The 15,579-nt window shown below is 42.0% G+C and overlaps 1 protein-coding gene across 22 annotated transcripts in view; it reads right to left on the bottom strand.

Moving 5' to 3' along the window:
• Window positions 1-15,579, bottom strand: part of Rbfox2 (RNA binding fox-1 homolog 2) — a 288,997-nt gene that overhangs the window by 77,633 nt on the left and 195,785 nt on the right. The window contains exon 1 of one of the 22 annotated variants that reach the window (XM_008843082.3): window positions 14,390-14,659. The exons of the other annotated variants lie outside the window; for them this stretch is intronic. Within the exon in view, the coding sequence (XP_008841304.1) occupies window positions 14,390-14,416 (27 nt within the window). The 5' untranslated portion in view covers window positions 14,417-14,659. Of the gene's footprint in view, window positions 1-14,389; window positions 14,660-15,579 lie in introns of those variants that run through there. 22 annotated transcript variants of the gene reach the window in all.

The following is a 15,579-nucleotide window of genomic DNA, read 5'->3' as shown; positions in this document are numbered from 1 at the left end:
CACAGTCCAGTGGCAAACCACAAGGGAGATCCTGCCTCAAACAAGATGGAGGGTGAGGACCAACACTGAGTTTGTCATCTGACTCCACACAATCACGCACACACACCTCTCTCATGCACATGAATAGTTTAAAAAAAAAAAAAAAGAAATGTATGCTGGATAGCTTTAGTGTCAACTTGACACACCTGGGTTGAGGAAGCCTCAATTGGGGAATTGCCTCCATTGGACTGGCCTTTGGCCATATCTGTAGGGCATTTTCTTGATTGTTGAGTGATGTGGGAGGGCCCAGCCCACTGTGGGTGGTGCCACTCCTGGGAAGGTGGGCCTGTGTTGGATAAGAGAGCAAGCTGAGTAGGGGCCAGGTGAGCAAGCCAGTAAGCAGGATTCCTCCATGGCCTGTGCTCCAGCTCCTGCCTCCAGGTTCCTGCCCTGAGTTCCTACCTTGGGCTCCCTGAGAACTATGACCTGGGAGATGTAAGACAAATAAATCCTTTCCTCCCCAAGTTGGTAGTGGTCAGAGTGTTTTGTCGCAGCAATGGAGAGCCAAACTAAGACAACATTATACACATTTAAATTGCAGAAAGCTAGAGAACTCAGGGGAATCAATTATGTGCTGTACTTCACAGTCCAAGAGGCCCAACACCATATGCTAAAGGTTATTTTAAATCTTGACAGATACAAGGGATTTGCAAGGATCTAACCATACTTAGAAAGCAAAAGAAAAACCAAGTATTTACCACTTAGAATCCCTTCCTCCTTCATGAATACAACAGTGGCCAAGATGAGAATGCAGACTAAACAGAGGAAAATGCTTTCTGTTGCCTCATTTAATGATAAGCCATGCCACAGATTCTGACCCTTCAGTCAGGAACAGCCATGAAATACATACCAGTGTCTGCAGTAACTAATCCTTTCCTCACAAGGAGACCAAAAAGAGAAGAGACCATCAAAGAGCTCCCATAACAGGCTACTTCCAAACAATAGGGAAGCCTGTCTCTGAGGCAAGGAAGACACTCAGACTAAGGAGACATGCAGAACACAGCCATGGTGATCTGAAACAAGCCACTAACAGCACAAAAAGAAGCAATTTGTACTTCAGTGGTTGCTTAGAAATGAAACACACTCAGATTTCTCTTTACATTGCCCGTAAAAATCAAGTCAACTGCCAATCTTAAAAAGCAGGGAGACAGATTTTTTTTCTCCCTACTTGAATTTCATCATTATCACTATCAAATCAACTATACAATGTCACTAAAGAATAATGTTTCAGGCTGGAGATGTAGCTCAGTGGCAGAACACTGGCCTAGCATGTGAAAGGCCCCCTAGCCAGTGCCACAGGGGGGAAATTTACAAAAATTACAGTGGAAGATGAAGTTTAACTTTTTACTCACTTTTCCCTTTCAGGCATGAGGGGCCTAAGGACCTAATACTTTAGCACTTACAGGCTAAATACCTATGTTAAGAGTCTGAACTCCCTAAAAATGTTCTGATAGCAGAATGAGTAAGAGAGTAAGAGACAGGCTGTGGAGAGATGAGCTCTAGTTCTGGTGCTGCCACTGCCATTCAATCTTGAACAAACTGCTCACTCTTCTCTGGATTATACCTTGATTTTAAAAATAAAGTTAACTTTGGATTTAACAATCTGTGGTTCTGTGACAGAGGGCCTTACCCAGGGAAAGAATGCACTTTTCAAGAGGTAAGAAATAGGTATATTGTTATATAAAACTAAGTATTTTCTTCTCCAGAGTCAGCAGAATGTTATTAAACAATTTATCTGTTCCCTGACTCAAACAGCCATGTGTTATTGTAGACAGTGAATACGGCCTCCATATCTGCATACACATCCATTTCAGCTGTTTATTGAAAATACTCAGAACAGAAAGGTCTGTACTGAAGACTTACAGATCTTTCCAACAGCTATTTGCAAGGCATTTACATTATATTAGGGTTACAGTGCAGGGTGGTTTGGTGACATGCACAGGCTCTATGTAGTACTACATCATTTTCTGTAAGATACTGGAGCATTTGTGAATTTGGGTATGGGGAAGTGGACGCAATCCTCTGTGTATACCACGGCTGACACCAAGCTCTTGATTTCTCTATTGCTTTGCACAGTGCTCTCCATATGGAACTCTGTACTATAAAAGCTCTGGGCAGAAATAAAATTCAAGAAATAGTTAAACTGATCTCCACTTATCCCAGAAGACTTTAGGATTTCCAGAAAAGTAATAGTCATTTCTCAAAGTATTGGTTAAATGACATACAGACATTTACTAAGAAAAGGGAGAACTCATGCAAAATAAAAGTTAAATAAATATAAAAGCCTACACTATTTTTAACGAGACAGGGCTCAGGTAGCCCAAGCTGGCCTCCAACTCCCTATACAGATAAAAATAACCTTGAACTCTGATTTTCCTGCCTCAATATCACAAGGCCTAGGATTAGAGGCATGTAAAGTACACCCAGTTTTATGTCTGCTGGGGAGCGAACCCAGGGTTTTATACACTTTAGGCAAGCACTCTACCAAGTGAAGTACCACAACAACCCAAGGTCTATATTCTTTACACTCTATCTGATGTCATGTGAACCATGGTGGCTGGGGGTGGGGTGGGGTGCAACAGGGACCATCACATAAAATTCGAAAAGGTAAGGGGCTGGAGAGATGGCTCAGCAGTTAAGAGCACCGACTGATCTTGTAGAGGACCCGGGTTCGATTCCCAGCACCCACATGGCAGCTACGAACTGTCCTTAACTCCAGTTCCAGGGGAATCCAACGCCCTCTTCTGACCTCCGCGGCACTGCACGACACGGGCGCACGCACATACATACCGGCAATACATTCGTACACATTAAAAAAAAAAAAAAAGGTTGAAAAGGTAAATACGGGTTAAAATCCACATTCTGGCTGGGCATGGTGGTGCACGCCTTTAATCCCAGCACTGGGGAGGCAGAGGCAGGCGGATCTCTGTGAGTTCAAGGCCAGCCTGGTCTACATAGTGAGTTCCAGGACAGCTGGGGCTACAGGGAAACCCTGTCTCAAAAAGACAAAAAAAAAAAAAAAAAAAAAAAAAAAAAAAAAAATTCACATTCTGTGTGACCTTGGAAGAGTCATTAAAAAAGGAAAGAGGGACCATTACTTGTACCAAAGTACATGTGAGAACTGTGATCATGCCTACAAACTTTCTGCTCTGCTTCTAGCTTTAACAAAGGAAACCAAAACAGGTAGTAGAGATGATGATCACTATTATTATGAAAAAGAAAAAAAGTTACATAGTTCAAATGTGTTAGTTGCTGAGTTGTAATTTCAAAATTCTGTTTTTTTCCCCCATAAACAGTGATATCAATACAAATGAAGTGGAGTCCCATTCTTTTTACAAAAGATATATAAAACACAGTCACAGACAGTAAATAGAACACACATTCCCCAATTTCCCAAAAAGTATCCCATCCCCTACTTCTTCAAGAAAAGGAACTTCAAAATGGGTGCCAGGAGCTCGGGCTGCAGGACCGCTCTGCAGGCTCCGGCCCAGGGCCAGCACTCAGAGGTGCACGCATTCTCAGTTTCACAGGCCTCCTCACTGAAATGCTGGCTGATCGCACTGCGTTTCAGGTACACATGGCTGACAGGGTCTGAATACTGCTCACTGAGGGTTCTAACATTCCCTAAAGGCCTGGGGCAGTAACTACCACCCCACCCAAAGCCCTCTATCTTCTATGCTGTGTAAGTGAACAGGTGACAATCTCAGTTTTCTCCCTCCTGGTCCTGTAAGAGTTGTAAAAACAGGTAATACATGGGGGAAAAAAGTCTTTCTCCTTTTCCACACAAACCAGAAATCACACTGAACTACAATAACATAGAAACTATGTTTTTCTTGTGGTTTTGGTCACTTTTACTTTAAATTATATCAGTCGTAGATTCTCTATAAACTAAACTACTGCTAAACTTCCCTTAGTACAAAAGCATTTGATTCTGGGTTCAGATACTGCACTGGGTAACTTGTGCAAGCATACACACACACACACACACACACACGCACGCACGCACGCACGCACACACAGAAAGCCTTCCTCTCACCCTCCCCACCTCGTCAAATCCTCCACATCATGTCTCTCTAATAACACCTTCTAATAGCATGTGTTGATACCTCATTTGTGAAGCTGACATTCTGCTTGGACTATCATGTGGGCACCTTATACATTCTTCCTTAATGCTTCTTGAATTACTGTTCAACTGACTTTCATGCATCAACTAAGAATAGAATAAATGAGACACTGCTTTATTTTTATTTAAAAATAATCTCTCTTCTGTTTCCAGTCAAGACGGAGTACCAAGAATGAGGTTCATACTGTTAGCTCAACTCAAAACAGAGCCAGACATGAGCTAAGAGTGCTCAAAGCACTGCAGAGTAGGCAGAGAAGGGCACTGATCCCGGAGACAGGGCAACAGTAAGGTGAGCCACACCACTGCCCAATTTGCTACGGGGATGAGCTCCAGGCTATGGCACCAAGAGACAGAGCCTGGTAGTCTCTACAAAGTGAGGCACAGAAAATGTCTAGAGTCCAGGCCTGCTAGAGGTCACCACACAGACTCCTAGGGAAAAGAAAGCTGCCTGGACCACATGAGGCTCAATGCCTGCTCTTAGGTGCAAGGTTATCTTCATGAATGACCTGAGGCTAGGGAAAGGGCCACCTGAAAGAACCCAAGAGAACACGGTTAGAAACTCATGCAGTGTGAGAGATGAGACCTGCTCTTAGAGCAGAAAACCCAATGCTTTTCAGGGCATCAGTTCTGCCTCTCTAGCAGGGAAAAATGTGCCGAAGACTAAACGTGGCTCTAGTCATGTCTAATAATGCTTCAATGCTCTATAAACAAGACCTAAAAGAATCACACTTTCTAAGAAACTGAGCTGTGCTAAGTTCAAAAATAAAACTTGATTATTTATAAAATTAAAAATAAATCTAGCATCCACAAGGTAAATTCACAGAATCTAACAACAAAAAATTTTCCAGGCATGTAAAGAAGCAGAAAAGTCACTCAGAATTGTTCCACAGCTAACACATGTGTCAGGGTTATCAGACAAGGATGCCAAAGCCTCTGAATCCCATATGTTTGAGATATGAAAAGACAAAAGTGAGCATGTTAAGGTATGTGAGAGCTATAAGCAAAATCCGTATCAAAGTTCTAGAGATGCAAATTAGACTGGATTAATGACAATTAGACATTGTGTAACAAAATGATCAGGGCACACAATGACATCGTAGTAGGAACTGCAAGAGTACACACACGGGGGTAGAGGGGGACTAAAGACACAGACACACAAGTTAGGTGCCATGTAAGTTCTGGGAACCAAACCCAGGTTCTCTGAAAGAGCAACCAGTGCTCTTAACTGCTGATCCATCTCTCGAGCCCCAAGGGTTTCTTTCTACTTCAAGGTGGGCTGTCAAGCAGTTCAGAACTATGTCCATATCAATCCAGCTACACAGGAAAACCTTACCCATGCTAAAAACAGTGAGGATCAGTATCCCTCAAGGGTCAGCAAACTGTGGCTGTTGTTCAAACCTTGTCTACCAATCTATTTATGTAGAATTTGCAAACTAAGAAAGCTACTATATTTATAGTTGATAAGCAGTTCAAAGGAATAACAATTTGTAATGTCAAAATGATATGAAATTCAAATTTTAGTGTTCATATATAAAGTTTTACAGAACCTAGTCATTCACTGTTCACGTGGACTCTATAGCTGCTGAGGCAACAGCAGAAGAGCTCAGCAGGGTGGACCAGAGGCCTGGAAAGCCCAAAAGATCAATTACCAAACTTTCCAGAAACTTGGTGAATCTTTGCTACAAGTTAAGAGTCTTTCAAAGTCTCAATCTTCTTCACTTAAGTTTCAATTTGTTTCTTTAAAATGTCTTGCTTACAAGGAGGGCCAGGAAGATGGCTCAGTAAGTAAAGGAGTTTGACACCAAGTCTGCCAACTTGAGTTTCATTCCTTGAACCTACATAGTGGAAGGAAAGAATGAACTCAGTAAGTTGTCCTCTGATCTCCACCCATACACCATGGCACACATGTGCACACACACCCCGACACCCCCACACCCCCCTTGCAACATAATCAACGCTAAGAAAAAAAGCATAGTTAAGGTAGTTTGTGGATATAAGTTACTCATTAGTAATTTCAAAAAATAAGTTTCCATCACCATGTTTTTTGTATAAATATTCCTTTAACTAAAAAGGATATATTGTCAAAATTTGGTGCCAAAATTTTTCTATAATACTCAATTTAATGTCTGCAGTCATATGACTGCAAGACAGAGAGAGACAGGGAGACAGACAGACAGACAGACAGACACACTCTTACTTCTTTAAAAAATGTTTTTTCTTTTAGACAGGGACTTGCAATATGGCCCGCCCTGGTCTTGAATTCTCGCTTCTCCTGTCTCAGCCCCCTATTTTCAGGGGTTAGAAATGTGCACCAGCACACCAAAGTCAAATTTTTAAAAACTTTATTCTTTTAAAAAATATTTGTTACTTTTATGTGTAAGAATGTACTGTCTGCATGAAGTGCATCTGTGTCATGCAATGCCTGTGGAGGTCAAAAAAGGGCATTGGAGTCCCTAGAATTAGACTTACAGACGGTTGTTACCTGTTACATAGGTGCTGGGAACTGAACCTGGGTCTTTTGCAAGAGCAACCACTGTTCTTAACCACCGAACCATCTCTCCAGGCCACTAAAACTGTTTTCTTTTGTTAATGGCTATGTACTATATGCATTTCCTGAAATAAAAAATGCTATTCTAATATTCTGACACTGAGAGTCCTTTGAAAGGAAATTTAAAAAGGCATGAGGAAAATAGAATGCTGATTTTCAATATATTAACTCAGCTACCATCTTCAAAGGAGTATTTCCAACAATTAAGTTAAATAAGACTCTCAGGAGGGTGAGATGGTTCAGTGGTTAAAGGTGTTTGCCAAACCCGAAGACCTGAGTTAGATCCAGGACTCAGATGGTAGAAAGAGAATCAACTCCTAGTCCTACAAGCTGTGCTCTGACCTCCACCTATGTACTATGGCAAGAGCACATGTGAGTGTACACACACATGCAACCAACACACACATATATAAATGAATAAAAAACAGAATCTCAGTGCTAGTGGCCTTTGAGGAGTTAGGCAAGACCTAGAGGCTGTAAGAAAAGCAGGTTCTTGCCAGTCAGGTGGTGGCATGACGAATAATAGAACACAAAAGTAAGGAACTGAGGGTTATAGCCCTTTGTTTTTCAAATAATGAATTCCTGACAGTGTTATATAATCAATAAGCTATAAAATGGAGTAAAGTCAAAAAAATATTATAAAACAGGGCTGGAGAGATGGCTCAGCGGTTAAGAGCATTGGCTCTTACAGAGGACCTAGGTTCGATTCCCAGCACCCACAAATCGGCTAACAAATATATGTAATTCCAGTTCCAAAGAATCTGATGCCCTCTTCTGGCCTCTGCAGGCATTACATGACAAGAATGCACTTACACAAATGCAGGCAATACATTCATACACATAAAAATATTATAAAACAAAAACTTTTGACAGATATACTTAGTACCACTGTAATTGATATTTCAATTTAATAGTTAAAGATAAATCATTTATGCAAATTAATGCAATTAGTCTAGGACAATATATGAGTCTAGGACAATAAAGATTCTGGAAAACATACTTTCTTATTTATGAATAATAATTTAAGGAATTAGGGAAAATGAGCCAAGACAACAGAAGATTAAAGGGAGTACCTTCAAATATTTGGTTTTTGTGTAAAAGAGATTGAAACACTCTAGATAATGAGAAGGCAAAAATGCAAACAGATTTCAACTGGGTGAAGGCAAACATATCAGCTTTTAACACTCAACAATGGACTATGGAGGTATTACTTATGAGGCTGACTGCCAGTATAATCCAGCAACACACGAATTTAAAATTAAGTAGATCTTAGGCTTGGAATCTCTATTTGTACTCAGAGTTACCTTAAGAAAGAAAAAAGAAAAAAAAGGGGGGAGAAAACAACTACCTCAAAGGAGGGTGTGCGAGACATCTGCTTAAAAAGTGACTGGTGAAAGGTCACAGATTGTAGGGAAAACCTAAGTCTGCCACATCCTAGACAAACAAAATTTCTTACTATATGCTAAATATGGATCCTAATATTTACAGATAAGTGTACATCTCACTACTCAAAGAAACTTCCCTTTGCAACAGATGAAGACTATTACAGAGTTCTATAACTGGTCAAATACAGAAAATAAGTATCTGTGAGATGTCCAGCCCCAAGTGACACTCTACAATGGAACCTCTACATGTAAGGCTCATAGAACATAGCAGAAGAGGGGCTAGAGTATACTAATGCATCTCTCAACTCTCACCAGTGAAGCTTCCTTATGCAACAGAGGGCGATGAACACAGAAAGCCGCAACTGGCCAAAATGTTGAGAATAAGAAACAGCAGAGCACATGTCCCTGAAAGGAATCTACTAAACCTCTGCTACCGAGGGCTCTCAGATCATTGGAGAAGAGGGGGCAGAAAGAAAGACAGGGGTGGTGGATGACCAAAAGGACACAGTCTGTCTTCCAGGCAGCTGGGAACTTGCTCATATGAACTTACAGGGATGGTGACAGCACATAAAAGATCCATGTAAACTCAAAGCATAGTTCTGGAGAAACAGGTAAGAAACCCCAACCTTAGCTGAGGAACTAATGGTAACTGATCACTGCTGGGTGAGGGAGAGTTGGTCTTCTTTAAGGGAGTGATGCTCAATAGGCTTTCAGGGTTCCAAAGAATGAGCTCACACTGAGGAACATCTGGGGACACAAATTTGACTCGATAGGTCTTAACATATATGACAGAATATCTGAAATCTGGTAGAGGGGTGGCTGTGAGGCTACTGCAGCTAGGGAAGGGGGGCTCTAAATATGATTAAGATATTTTGTGTAAAATACACAAAAATTAAGTAAAAATACATATTGTAAAAAAAGTGCAAGCAATCATAATGTCACCTTTGTAACTGTGATATAACACTGGTGCAAAGTAGGTATACAAAATTATTTTAATGACAGTCATTATTGGTGGTAATTAACAACAAGAATACTGGAGACGAACAACTTGGGTTTAAATCCTGGCATCAGATTCATTGACAATATTGATAAAGTGCTGGGGACAATATCTGACATCAATACATCATACTGTTGTATAAAGGATTAGCTGCTATTACTATAACCGTGCTACACTGTTCTATACAACAGGAACAGAAGACTAGTCATGAGATTCCTGATCTCATGGAGCTTATTCTCTTCTTCCTAAGGTAGCAGAGAGCGGAGGAGACAGGCAACAGACAGGTAACAGGCAATGTGAAAAGGATGGGAATAGGAGCAATCAGGGAGTGCTGGTTTAGATGGGACAATCTCCCTTGAGGAAAAGGGTGTGAGGGAGCAGAGCCCTGTGGATTCTGTGAAAAGAGCAGGAAAAGTGAGAAGCAAGGCCTTGGACAGGAAGGCGCGAGGTGATTCAAGGAGGTGACAAGGAGGCCAGTGCCACTGGAGTGAAGTATGGGTGAGAGATGAGGCTGGACAGACAAGCAGGCTCCATACTTGCAGCGCCTTAGGGACCCTGAAAGACACACAGGATTTTACTTTGAGCCTGAAAGCAACAAAGGTAGGGTTTAAGCACAGACCTGACAAAATCAGGCTACCATTCTAAGTGAGTCACTCTGAAATGACCTCTGAAGAATTATCTGACTCCAAGGTTACTTGAATTTAATCATTCTAAAGTAACAGAGGAACGTTTAAGAGGTTGGAAAGTGGCAAAAAAATGCATCCTATCACAGTGGAAGGGTGCAGAATTCTGACTACTTAGGAGAGGCTGAGCACCTGAGCCCAAGAACAAGATGCTAGAGTCCAAATGGCAAAGTTTCCTGGAAGAGCCATTCCATCTGTGATTGGGAGAGTTCACGTACAAACTGTGCTGTGGGAATGTGCAGAAAAAGAACTGTCAGTAGTTTCAGAATGCCAAGGGTTAGTCAAGTGAGGACTCATGACTTTAGAAGACAGCACTTGTGCCCAAATCCTCAGATCCATGAGATTGGGGTGGATGAAAGAAGACTGAGTATGTGACAGATCTTGAGTGACAGTCTGAACATTACAAATAGGTGTCCATGGAACAACCTAAAGAAAGGTATTACAGGGGCTGGAGATATGGCTCCGCAGTTAAGAACACTGGCTGTTCTTGCACAAAACCCGGATACAAATCCAGCACCCACATGGCAGCTAACAACTGTTCGTAACTCCAGTTCCAGGGGATCTGAAGGCCTCTTCTGTCCTCCGTGGACACTGCACAACATGTGTGCACTTACAAACATGCAGGCAAATACATGGATACACATAAAATAAAGATAGTAAATAAAATTTTTAAAAGTGTTAAAAGTTGAGCATTCCACGAACCAAAAGTCAAAGACATGGAAGTGTTTGCAGTGGCCACCTGTACAATGTGAAACTGCAATTTTTTAGGAGTTTCAATCACCACAAGAAGTGAGGGTTGTCACCACCTCTCAGCACAGAGACATCCTCTGCAACAGTAAGCTTCAGCAGGAGGCTGTCAAACACTGAGCCCTCCCAGTCTCAACTGCCAAATCAGGCAGAAGGCACAAAGGGAAAAAGAAAAAGAAAAAGGTGTATGTTGGGGAGAGAGACAGGGCAAACACCATTTAGTACATCTAAGAATGCTCAGATTTACAACAGTGCCATTTGTGGAATTCTGGGTATCTTTTCAGGAAAGCAAAATAATTTTTAGAATAGTGATACTTTCAAGAGTCAGTCTTGGCCTTGGTAAGGAAATGGTTAAAACTAAAGATGTGGAGCAGTGCAGAAGAATTCAGAAAGAAACCAAATCGCTGGAAAAAGTGAGCCCTTTTTTTGTTGTTCATTGTAAAGGAACATAAATTTAGTCTCCAACCCACATCTCCGCCTATCCCCAAACTTCCCCAGAATCCTGTGCAGCCCATAGAAAGTAGAAAGTGTGCCAAAACAAACAGTGTGGGCTCCGTTGTGGATGGAGGGGGATGAGGTCCAGTGGAAAGGAGCAGGACTGGCAGGCAGGGGAATGGAATCACTTTAGAGAAGGCCACAAAATGGAGACTCAATAGCCTGAGGGACTCCTAGACTTCACAGAAATGAGATGTGCTTCGCAAAATCATAAACAAGATGCCCAACTCTAGCTCATTTCAACAGCAAAAACAAGGAGAGGAGAAAATGAAACAAAGCAAGCACACCTACTGCCATATCTGTCTTTAATGAAAGCATAAAATTCCCTCCTCACTCCCCTCTTCTCCCAAACACCCAGAACAGAAGAGTGGCAGCAGCTCAGGTGAAAGACTTCAGAGCCTCCCAGCTACGACGGGGGAGATAGCAGACAATGGAGCTGGTGATTCATTACAAAAGAATACACTCCACAGAGGCCTGCTGCCACATGGGCTCACCACACTATTTAAAGGAACAGCAGCCTCCTTCCCAACCTCCCAGATTCTTAACACCTTCCCTCCTGCTGGTTCTGATGGAAAACAGATTTTGAAGAAAATGCCAGCAAAGCACTGACATGTGCAAGAAAGGGAAGGCTCTGTGCTCCATACAACCTGGCAGTCTCACACCATTAGAGTAAAAAATCTGCTTCCATATTCATATTATAAAGTCTTTCCCTCTTTGCCTAACACACTTTCCCCCTCAACAATGAACAGTGTTTGCTAAACATTAAAAAACAATTAGTTAGGTGAAGTAATTTTCAACTTTGCTTTTTGCATTTCACACATATTAGGAGAATGCCTTTTCTCGTTATTTCACCCTGTTATTTCTATAGACAGGAACAGCACCACTCTTGAGTGAATCAAATTAAGAAGGGACTTCAGTGACAAACTTCTCTAACATAAATATGAGTAAGAGGTAGGCACGTCTGGCTTCTACTGCTCAAGAATTTTGCCATTTGGAAAAAAAAAAAAAAAGCAGAGCACCAATTACTGTAAATGATAGAGCAGTATGCTAATTACAACCAAAAAGGCCACATAAAACTAGAACATATATAATAATGAAGCACAGACTGAGTACCAACTGCTGATCTAATAATGATGAAAGCTCCTTCTTCCACCCAGGGATGGGAAAGAGAGCTGGTGACAAGGGTCTAAGGTGGAAGATGTGGCAAGCCTAGGTGTGAAATATCTTTTTAACTTTCTAGCCAGGATACTAAGTACTGTAACAAGACAGTTAACTCTGACAGCCACCCCTGACCAGTGTAGTTATACTTAAAAAGCTTATTAGGTAACAGGATGGTAAAAAATAAAAAATAAATAAAAAACAAACAAACCTTAGGACAGAGGAATTGACCAGGCTTATTGTTTTCTTTGACCTTAGCTTCCTATATAAACAACTAGCTACACTACTTTAATGTATATAGTATAGACATCAAGCCAAATATATTACAGTATCAAAAGTCCACAAATCTGAAATTCTTTTTCACTTGTATAATACAACATGGGAAAAATAATTTTCTTTCCTTAGAAAACACAAACATTTAAATTTATCTATTAGAATTCTTAACCACTAAATACACACATACCCCCCCCTTTCCAGTTTCCACTTGTTTTTTCAACCTCATTCCTAAAATTGACACTTTCTTACATCCTGGCGATCAAGAGCACAGTATGAAGTGCGCACAAGAGCACATACATTCTGACCTGCCACACACACTCAGTGCTTCAATAGAGTAAGCGGTGATATATTGCATGAGGCCACAGAAAAGCCTGATTCCAAAAACTCGTATTTAGATGCTTTCAGTGATTTAAAAATGCATATGAGAATTCAAGCGGCTGCAAGGCCTTCACTGAGAACTGAGAGCTGTACCCTCCAATACTGCTAGTCAATGAAATAGAGCTTCAAGGTTAAGCAAGTGTCATCTCATAAGCAACAAAGGGAATCCGGAAATAGGTTTTCCCTTTTATGGAGATTTTTACAAAATAAAACAATATTTCAAAAGAGCTAATTAGATTCCACAAAGGAATAAACTATAAGAAAAACATTTTTCAAGAATATCTCCATTTTCCAGAAAGAAAGGTCTCTTGATAATTCTGCAAAGTCAGATTTGGTGAAAAATCACTTTGGAAGATTTATTCTTTGAAACTTCCCTCTAGGTCAGGATGGATCATCTCCCTGCGGGTTTTGCTCCATCCAAACAGCACTGCAGGGCATTATATAACATTTAACTAAACAGGGTTCCAGCTCCAAAGATGCCTCCATCTGATAGCTAGCTGCCTCTCGTCGCCCTCCGGTGGTGACTAGGAGAGGAAAAGAAGAGAGAGAGAATACAAAAAAGGGGCAGCCTCCTTAAAAGGAAAGCTCTATCCAGTGATGAAATTCCCCTACCCGCTTAAAAGCCTGGGGCGAAACAGATCCTAAGCTTGAGACTAAGGGGTTTGAATGTCCAAGCATGGAAATTATATCCCCTGATAAATCACAGCCTCATCACTTCCTCTCAACCCACACGTGAAGGAAAAAGGGAAAAGGAACATGCAGAAGGGTGACAAGAAGAGAAGCAGTCCTGCCAGGGGTGTGGGAACAACAAGCACCTTTCCATTTGTTGGGAATGACTTGCTAAAAATGCAGAGTAGACACTGCTTGACACGACCACAGAGGCAAAGGAGGGGGTGGGGAGAGGAGGCAGACCTTCCATTTCCTACTCCATCTCCTTCAAATGTCTTTTAAAGCTGGGCAATTGCCACTTATACATTCACGTCTGTCCTCTCGTTGTGGTAAGCAGTACCTGCATGTGTTGTGGGTTCCTATGGAAAACATCTGCCAGTGACAAAGCCATGAAAATGAAACATTCTTTCCTAGTCTTCATTTTTAATAAGCTGTTTAGACAGAAGGCACCAAAACTGTAATTCCATCAACGTTGAGAAACCTAAGTGAACCAGATGTCCTTGCGATTCTTAAAAGGAAGTCACTCCCTCTCCCCTTTCTGGCAGTCTCCAGAATCTCTTCCTACCCTTGTAGTCTCTCTCCCTCCCTCTTTTCAGAACCAAGACAAAGAGGTAGACAAATCCCCACAGGCTCTTTCCTGAGCTACAGCTGCACAGTACAGGAAATGGGAATCTGCTATGGAGCCGAGGGAGGGAGAGAAAAGGGCAGGGACACACAGCACACACGTATGTGGTACATGTCGATAGACACAGAGCAACATCTCAGCTGACAACAATAAATCTGCCCTTTTAAGAAGACAACCCTAATTAAAACTTGGTCGGCTACACTCCCGCCCTAGACCTTGTCTCAGATCCCAGAGACAGAAACGTGCTGAGGAAGCATGAGTCTTACCTGAGTTACCATTTTCTTTTTCTCCATAAACCAAGAGGGCCGGAAGATAACCGGCTGGAAGCCGCCGTGCTGGGGCACACCGCCGCGCCTCTCTGCCACCCCCTCCCCCCAGCTAGTGGTTAAGTGGGCGACTGACCTCCCTTTACACCGCTTTCCTTCCTTTCTCTTTCTAGTGTTTCTTCCTTTCTTTTCTCTTCCTCTCTGGCAGTCTTTCCCCCTCCTCCTTTCGCCAGCTCCCTCCCATATCTCAGGCAGATGGCTGAAGGAAGCCCCACCCCTGAATGCCTAAGGTAATTAATCAGAGTGGAGCCCCACCCCTTCCTCCTCCCCCCATCCCTCCCAGCAGGCTGACAGCTCCCAACTCCAGAAAGCAGGCTGGAGAATGGGTTTGGCTTGGGCTTTGCTGTGCGCACGCGTTGTGTGCGTGTCTGACTGTGTCCATGCGTGCGTGCATGTGTGTGTGTGTGTGTGTGTGTGTGTGTGTGTGTGTATGCTTGTGTGTGTAGGGTAGGAGGCGGAGAGGGAGGGAAGGGCAGGAGTCATGTGCTGGCGTATTTTAAGGTTGTGATGGTAGTATTAATTGCATTGTACTGGAAGGCTTATTATAGTTAATACAGATTTAAGAGATAATGACCATGAATATTTGATAAAATAATAAATGAAAACTGATAATACATAAGAAATGAGAAATTAAGATTTTTTTTCACTGATGTGCAGTTTACAGGTAAGAGTGGGTCTAATGAATGGTGTGGAGTAAAAATCAGCTCAGTGACCACACACAGGAAGGTTTTCAAGGACAGTAACATGCAGGCTGGTGCAGGGAGAAAGGCAGTGTAATGAGGGCACAGGACTAATGGAGAAGAGGGAGGTCAGCTAAGTGCCTATTTTTTTCTACCCTAAAAACCCTGGAGATTCTGAAAAAGGTGTCACCACAAATATGAAAATGTGAACAAATCTGACTGCTAAAAGCTTCCAGCTTCATTAACATTCTGGTTAACCTGGCCCTTGCCTTTTGTGTTTTCCCTGCCTCTCAGCCTCAGTGCAGAAAGAACTTTCTTATAGAGCCGCTTTAGCATTGAGTCACTGCTGTAAGCAGCAACTGTTACTACAGAGCGCTGTAAACACAGCGGCCCAGGATGATGTTCATCGAACATAAAACTTCTCTTAAGTTCTCAAATCAAAAAATAAAA

Source organism: Nannospalax galili, unplaced genomic scaffold (genome assembly GCF_000622305.1).
Source record: "Nannospalax galili isolate Female #2095 unplaced genomic scaffold, S.galili_v1.0 scaffold39, whole genome shotgun sequence".
Taxonomy (NCBI): Eukaryota; Metazoa; Chordata; class Mammalia; order Rodentia; family Spalacidae; genus Nannospalax; species Nannospalax galili.
Note: the sequence above shows the minus strand (reverse complement) of the source record. Positions and strands in the feature narration are given on the sequence as shown.